We start from the raw sequence: 8195 nt of genomic DNA on the forward strand, positions 1-8195 counted from the left end.
AGAATAATTAATTGAAATAATCAATATGGTCGATTTGACCACTAAGCATAAATGGATAAATATAGCATGTTACATTATTTAGCATTTCAATTAATTAAGGTTTTTAGTTGAGAAAAAAAGGTCAGTGTCTCGAGCGGGATTCGAACCCACGATGTTCGGCTAGATACGCCGCTACTCTGCCATTTGAGCTATCGTGACCTCGATCCACTCGGACACCAACTCTCCATCTCAACCGCACTTTTGAATTTTCCCTCCTTTTTGCCGTTGACTTTTTTATCTCAACAAAAAACCTTAATTAATTATAATATATTAATTGGTCAAGCGGACCATGAAATNCCTCGATCCACTCGGACACTAACTTCCCATCTCAACCCCACCTTTTGAATTTTCCCTCCTTTTTGCCATTTTTCGAATCCCGCTCGTGACACTGACTTTATCTCAACTAAAAACCTTAATTAATTGAAATATATTAATTGGTCAAGTGGACCACTAAAACTAGTGAATTATTTAGCATGTTAGATTTTTTAAAAAGAATGTATGGTTGCAATGAATATTTAACTCTTCTTCAGTATGTTTCATTGCGTATAAGAAATAGAATATATTATTTCTTGCGTTTTGTATAAATTTATTGCCCGTGTTGTTTGGTGTGCACTATTATTATATGATTTATGGTATTCCATAAAAGGTTTTATTGTAGCTGATATTTTCACTCGTTTATTTCAGGATGAAACTGCGGCGGCGGACACTCGTGAGGGAGATAAATCCTCATTTAATATGCGTCCTCTGCAGCGGATATTTTATCGAAGCCACGACCATCGTCGAATGCCTGCATTCGTGTAAGTAGACCAGAATTTCTATTTATACGTAACATCGGCCCCTTTTGACTTTCGAAACTGTCTTTAGAACTGGGAAAATATTTTGTCAGTTGTCCGTTACGAGACGTCAAAATCCATCCGTGACGGTAAAAGAAAAGCATTATGTGTTTAGAGTTGTCGTGCCTCACGTCAATCCCCGTCCCGCCCGATAATCGTCGATCGGTATCCTTTAAAAACGTGTGTTTTCCAGGGTAAAAGGACGGGACGGTAATTTGAAAGGAAGCATAAAGCGGAAGCCGGTATTAATCCGGAATGACCACAAGCTCTTTCATTTATTGACGAACTTTTTACCAGAAACGGACATACATGTTTCAACGGTCTTTGACGTGGACGGACGCCTGAATAGTGCATTCGTCTCGCACCGGTTTAGCGTGCCGTACGGTCCTCGGCAAATTACTTTTTTGAATAATTGATCGACATAAATATTTATTGTCTCCGCTTCGTCTCCTCTTTGTAAATTTAAGCCTGTGAATATTTAAGACGGGCAAACAATGCCGAATTGCAAAGGGCCACTTTTGTTATGTTCCTATCATCAATGAAATTATCCTAATCTGACCAACATAATATCGATGTTGATCACCCCTAATCTGCACTTTAGTTTTTACAAAGAACACTGCATAAAAATGGTCCGTCAATCCTCGCTGTTTTAGAGTCAGGTTTGCCCTTGGTACAATCAACTGGACAAAAGCCAAGTCGACACATACCACATTATACAAATATACAAATGTTAACTTCTGACTAAACGAAACAGCAAGAATAGGCGGACCAGGAGATACGTGACCAAACTACAAGATTTCACGTCATAGACCTCAAGAAAATACCCAATTTAAATTATCTCCTGGAGAACTTCGGGCCCTTGTAATTTGGATCATGGATCATCCTGGACTGTCAATCCGCGCTGTTTTGCTCTGCCTAGGCATCTGACAGTGGTGGGTTTGTCCTTGGTGATCAACTGGACAAAAGCGTTATCGACACACACACCTTCATACTACACAAATGTATAAAACAGACATAACTTGACAAAACAACAAACCCGAATACACCGGCATCACGATGGTTGATCAGACCCAAACCGACCAAAACAGCGAGGGTAGGCTGACCAGGAGATACTAGTCCAAACTACAGTTCATAAAGTTCCAGACCTCAGCAAACTATCCAATTTCTATAAAAATCTTCTATAAAAACATAGAATAGGCGGACCTGGATGCTCGGAAACAGCCAACAGGTCTGGACACAACTGGCAGTATAACTGGCAAACTACTGAAAAAAAAAGAAACGCGTTGCTAAAATAATTGAATCTTTTTAAATAGAATAACAATTACAACAGCATTAGACCAAAAGAGCGAGAATAGAGGGACCATGATGCTCGGAAACAGCCAACAAGTCTGGAAACAACTAGCAATTTAAGAGGCAAACAAGGAGTATCTAAATGAAGAAATATTTTTCTTTTCTGAAGTGGAATAAAAATTACAAGGGAACTATACCAAAATAGCGAGTATGGGCGGACCCGGATGCGCCGAAACAGGCATCAGTTTTGGGCGTAACTGGAATAATAACAGACCAAACACTGGATTTGGCCAAACGAAGAAACACCTCTCCAAAATGATTATTCCTCTCTTCCTAACTGGAATAAAAATGACGAGCGAATTAGCCCAAAGGAACATAATAATTTACCACTTAAGATGGCGAAATGATGAAACTTAACAGACCAAAACAGCTTATATTAGGCGGACCAGATGCCTAAAACAACCTCCATCTTGCAGGATGCTCTTTTTAAGGCGATCTATTAATTTTACTAGGAACGAGGTGTGCTCCGTAGATTTTACATGTACATCTTCAACTTTCACTCTTTTACTAATCGACTATATAATCTACACTATCCGATTACTAGGACGATGACAAGAAATGACTACAATGCATGTAGTTGAACCAACTGGGAAGATAGCATGACTAGGGATGAACTAGTACAAATTTTCCCCAAAGCTGTTTATTTAATTTTTGAATTTTACTAGTCTTTATTTGTTATGCGTTTTTAATAAGGAATTACTAAAACAGTTTTAAAATATTTGTCTTAATTATATGTTATATTGGTCGTTTCACCTCTTTTTCGCTCATCAGAAATCTGTTGTTTTTTTTCTCTTTTTTGGTAATTGGATAAAAATATGAAAACTATCATTGGAAATCCAAATTGGGCTGTAATTTAGTACGTCTGTGGTGCAGTTTCGTAATTTCAAAGCGATTCCACACAAAAGGACTCTCAGAGGATGAGGTGTGTGGAAAGAGAGGGCAGATATCGACCCGAAGACATAGTCGTGCCAGGCCCTTTTTCTCTTTTCACTCGACAACCCTTGAACAAACACGTTTAAAAAGTTGTTCCAATTGAGCCGTCGTATTTACTGTTTCTATATATTTTATTCAATTGTAAAGTAGTACACGTGCTGGGACGTGATGCCGACCCACGTCACCGTCGACAGTCTTAACAGTTTTATTGTGAGATTACGATTTATAATCGCGTGACCTTGTGTAGTTACTTGTCCCTAGCCTTAAACAATCACTAAAGGTGTTGGTTGTTTTTTTTTTACCTAGGGCTGAAAATAGTTATACATGGGAACAACCCCTAGTCGAGTATAAAACAGGTCCGCCCAGTTGGGTCTCAAGCTCCCAGGGTCACGCCAGAACCAGTAAGTTTCGACTTTGGAATTAACATGTTTTTTTTCAGTTTGCAGGTCGTGCCTCGTGAAGTATTTGGAGAAGAGCAAGTTCTGCCCTATCTGCGATGTCCAACTGCATAAGAACAACCCTCTTCTTAGCGTCAGGTCGGTTAATTTCTTATCAGTGGAAGACCGTCAATACTGATTTTTGTTCTTGTCATCAGATGTGACTCAACGTTGCAACAACTCGTTTATAAACTCATACCCGGCCTGTACGGAAGGGAAATGGCAAGAAGGAGGAAATACTACTCGGAATTGGGTGGACCCAGCTCGGATCCTGACTGCGGTGAATTTCCCGTCGGGGATGCTTATTTCTCCCCCGAAGATTCCATCAGTCTTTCTTTGGAGTTCGTCAACTGCATGTAAGTCTTCCAAACCAAATAAACCAAAAATCTTTACCATAAAATAATAAAACTAAAACTTTTTTTTTATATATAGAAAAGATGAAGAGTCGAGTGGGAGTGATTCGGAAGAAGGGGCCGCCGATAAACAGGTAAATTGTTCTGCCTTTTTTTCCTTACAAACCAGACAGACACGTGCTACTTAAAACACCCACAGAGTGAACTTCCTGAAGTTGTGTTCCGTCGGAACCTTCTGATTAAGTAGAGAAAAAAATCCCCGGCACCCAGGTTCCCACGGTATTGTTCGTGCTTTTGGAATACCTTTGTAAACGTGACCAATTAAAAGCTCATAGATCATGCCGGCAAGAAACTCCTTGTAATATCCCCGCCTATTTAACAGTAGTTTATCCTAAATCTTTGTATAATTAAAATTGAATCCAAAATAAAAAAACTACATAATCATTATATTTACCCTACGAAATTTATTATATTTAACTGACTACCTTATTTTCCTCCAACCAGAAACTCTTTTAAATTTTCTCTTAAAAATTATTTAAATTGTATGTTTTAACTCTTATATTTTATCGTAGGCAATCCACCACAGAAGATATTTGCAATGTCCTGCTGCGGTGACGATGTCCCATCTGAAGAAGTTCCTTCGCATGAAATACGGCCTCAGTCACGATCACAACGTAAGATATACCAATGGTCTTTAAAAAAACAATATTAATTAATTTGTTTATGTTGTCCAGGTTGATATAATTTACGCCGGAGAAATTTTGACCGATGACTTTTCACTAATGGACGTGGCTTATACTTTCTCTTGGAATAGGGTAAGTTAAAAAGTCCTTCCCCCGACCTAAAACATATTTTTAACACATAAATTTAAAAATTTCAGGCATCACCTATGAGATTTAAATTTCGCCTACTTCAGAGAAATTCCATGGCGCAGATAGTTCCTAATAAAGACCTCGTGTCGGTCCGTGACAACGGGGTTTCTCAGGCTGCCAAGAACGAATCGGAAGGTAAGAAGGAGGCTCAGTTGTGTCCTCCGGCCACAAGCGCGCCCGTGAAGAGGCTGAGCTTTCACGAAGGTGAAAATAATAAAGTCGAGTCGTCCAAGCCGAAGAAGAACGGAACCGAAAACACCAACGGCCATCTGAAAAGGAGTTTGGTTCAGGAGAAAACGGAAAACAGGGAAAAAGAACCCGCCGACGAACCCGAAATCAAGAAGGCTAAAATAGCCGAACCTGTCGTCGACAAAGAGAAAGAAGAGAGGCTCCTGAAGAAAGAGAAAGAAAGATTGATATACGAAGAGAAAGTCAAGAAAGAAAAAGAGAAGCAAGAAGAAAAATTAAGAAAAGAAAAAGAAAAACAAGAGGAAAAAATACTAAGAAGAGAAAAAGAAAAACAAGAGGAAAAACTTCGAAAGGAGAAAGAGAAGGCCGAAGAAAAGGCCAGGAAAGAAGAAGAAAGGGCGCGCAGAGAAAAAGAAAAGGAGGAGAAAGCGTTGAGAAAAGAAAGAGAGAAGGAAAAACAGACCGCTGAAGCTGCTAAGAACAAACAGAAAGATAACCGAAACTATATACATAATAACAGGAACCGGGTTATCGAAGGAGACGACGACGATATAGTAGAAGAGGTCGAGGAAGAAGTCGAGGAAATCGAGGCTATGGAGGTAGATGAAGAAGAGGAGGAAAGACTGCAAATAACGACACCAGAAGAAGATTTGGTCGAAGAAGAACAAATCGAGGAAGAACCAATAAAAGAAGTCCGTTATGTCCAGTCGAAATCCGAAGAACGTAGGAAGGAGAAGAAAAAGAACAAAAAAGCGAAACATCATCATCACCACAGGCACCACGACAGAAAGAGGGATTCTCCGCCCGCGGCTACCATACTCCACTCATCCGAAAACGACATAATGAAGCTGAAAATTAAGTTGACGGATATTAACAAACCGAAATATAGCGTAGTTGATCCGAATGAAGACAAGAAGGAAATCAAAGAAAACGGCTACGGTCATAAGCACGACAAGCATTCGGAAAAAGTCGATCAAAAACAGAAGGAAGAAGAAGCGAAAAAAGTCGTCGACGCGGCCAATAATAATAAAATAGACGCGGTAAAAACAAAAAATGAAATTTTGGTTAAAGAAAAAATGCCACCGATCAGGCAAACGATCCGCCAGCAGAAGCCGTCTCCGAGCCCCCCATCGCCGAAAATGAGCCCACCGCCGAAGCCGGCGGCAAGCCCCAAAGTATGCGTGTCGCCCAAGTCCCAGCCGATAATGCCGAAACAGAACGGTTCCGTCAAAGCGGAACCGATCAAAATGCCTCCTTCTTCGATCACAGTGAGCAAGATAACAGCCGCTGAAAAACGCCAAATGGAACAGCAGAAGTTGCTCATGCACCGGAACAATAGCAACGGAGTGGATTCGAAACGGCCCTCTTTGGAAATCATGCTTGTGAACGCGCCGAAAAAGGCTTCCGATTGCGAGACGAAGCCCGTCGAGGTGAAGAAAGTCATCCGGCCGACGCCTCCATCGATCCCTCTCTCCCGGTTGGGCAAAAACGTCGCATTCGGTCCCAAAAGCTCTCCTCCCCCGCTCGTCCCGGCGACAAAAGCCAGTTCCCACGACGAAAGCGGAGCCCTAGACCTCTCCGGGAAATCCTCCAGGAAATCGCCCGACGTCGAATCCGCGATGCGCAACCTCGTCACCCTCTCCGACACGGCCGTTCACGTGAGGAACATGATGTCCCAGGAACCGCCGCCCACCCTCAAAATCCCCGTCCCTCCGGCCATCGGTCTCAACAGCAAAGTGCCGTCGCTCCAGATGGCCTACCAGAACCAGAGGACGATCAAGCCCGTCCCGAATCAAAGCGTGAGGCAGATTCCAAATCCATCCGCCCTCATGTTCAGACAACACAACATGAACGGCAGGACCGTCCCGCCTCCGGGTGTTCCCATCAATTCTCTAAGAAGGATAGAAAGTATGACTAAAAACATCGAAAAAGTCGCCGCTGGCCTATCCGTCAAAGCTGCCGTCGAGGCGGGCTACGCCATCAAATGATGGCAGTTAAACTCACTTTCCAAGAAGAGTGATAAATTAAATAAAAATTAGATAATAGTCTAGTCTCTATTAGAAAAAAAAATTCAGTACAAAACATTACACAATTAATTTTGCTTCTCGTTTAGTTCCATCACTAATTAAAGCGAAGACTGCCTTCATTGTAAATATCGAAATGAATTTATTGGAAAAGTATATATTGTAAAAAAACTAACATCATTTACGTAATTATAAATTTTGAAAATTATTATTGTTATCTTTGCACGTACAAGATGTAAATTTTAGTATAAAACCTTATATGTAAATTATTGTTAATTTTATTTATCTCTTTTAGAAAGTGAATATTTATTGTAAATTATAAAACGATTCAAATAATACTGTTTAGCATAGTGAGTGAATGGATTATTAGTGTGTTAGTGCATACTTTAAAAAAAAGTACTTTATTAAACAACAACCAAATTGTTAGTAGGGTATGACTTATTAATATTACTCACACAGTAATACATGTAATAAATCCTTCCTAAAAAAGGAATAGTACAGTTTTTCTTTTAATTTTTTTGTTATTGAATGTGTTAAAATTTATGCTTCCCCTTGGTTTTATGTTATTTGTCCTATTACGATTGTTCCATTGTTGTATTATAAGTTTGTTTTATCGGTCTGAGTGTTAATATATTGTCTGATTTTAATATATTGTAAAACGTATCATTTTAAAAGTCAAATGTATGGTTTATTATTTTCGGTTTTTCAAAACGGCGTAGATTTAACATTTAGGTCATTAAAATTTTTTACGTCTATGTATACAATATTTACTCTGTACGCCATATAGGGTGTATTATTTAAATAAAATGTTTATTGGCGAAAATTGTTTTATTCGGTGAAACCTTGTGTTTTGGGGAAAAAAAGGGAAACTCGTACGGTTTTCCAGCGGATCGGCGTCCAACCGGGCCGGCACTTCCTGAGGAAATGGTTTCAACCCGTGGAAAACGTCAGGTACTGAAGTTTCATACGAACAAAATAGAAAATAATAGGAAAAATATAAAAGAATCACTGATGATGACAATGATAAAAAAAAGTTGTTTGGTTTAAGTTTAGTTTAATAAGTATTCAGAAATCGTGAGATGCGGTCTGGTGTGATGTAGGTTTGAGAAAAACATTTTCTTTATCGTGCCAACGTTTCGATCTTTATTGAGATCATCTTCAGGGC

The 8195-nt window shown here is 39.7% G+C and overlaps 1 protein-coding gene across 1 annotated transcript; it reads left to right on the plus strand.

Moving 5' to 3' along the window:
* The first annotated feature begins 701 nt into the window (after positions 1–701).
* On the plus strand, positions 702–7844 carry LOC106669930 (polycomb group protein Psc-like). The gene is made up of 8 exons (XM_024229935.1): positions 702–836; positions 3595–3691; positions 3751–3948; positions 4025–4079; positions 4518–4619; positions 4680–4760; positions 4826–5268; positions 5389–7844. The coding sequence occupies exons 1-8, from the start codon at positions 725–727 to the stop codon at positions 6992–6994; spliced, it is 2694 nt and encodes an 897-aa protein (XP_024085703.1). The 5' UTR covers positions 702–724; the 3' UTR covers positions 6995–7844.
* The last annotated feature ends 351 nt before the right edge of the window (positions 7845–8195 follow it).

Source organism: Cimex lectularius, unplaced genomic scaffold, assembly GCF_000648675.2.
Source record: "Cimex lectularius strain Harlan isolate CLEC.00 unplaced genomic scaffold, Clec_2.1 scaffold500, whole genome shotgun sequence".
Lineage (NCBI taxonomy): Eukaryota > Metazoa > Arthropoda > Insecta > Hemiptera > Cimicidae > Cimex > Cimex lectularius.

Bases quoted from the DNA above. Each gene is read 5' to 3' on its own strand.
- LOC106669930 (XM_024229935.1), top strand. From the start codon at position 725: ATGAAACTGCGGCGGCGGACACTCGTGAGGGAGATAAATCCTCATTTA. The intron at 4,080-4,517 runs GTAAATTGTTCT...ATTTTATCGTAG, and splicing joins AAGGGGCCGCCGATAAACAG to GCAATCCACCACAGAAGATA. The intron at 4,761-4,825 runs GTAAGTTAAAAA...TAAAAATTTCAG, and splicing joins ATACTTTCTCTTGGAATAGG to GCATCACCTATGAGATTTAA.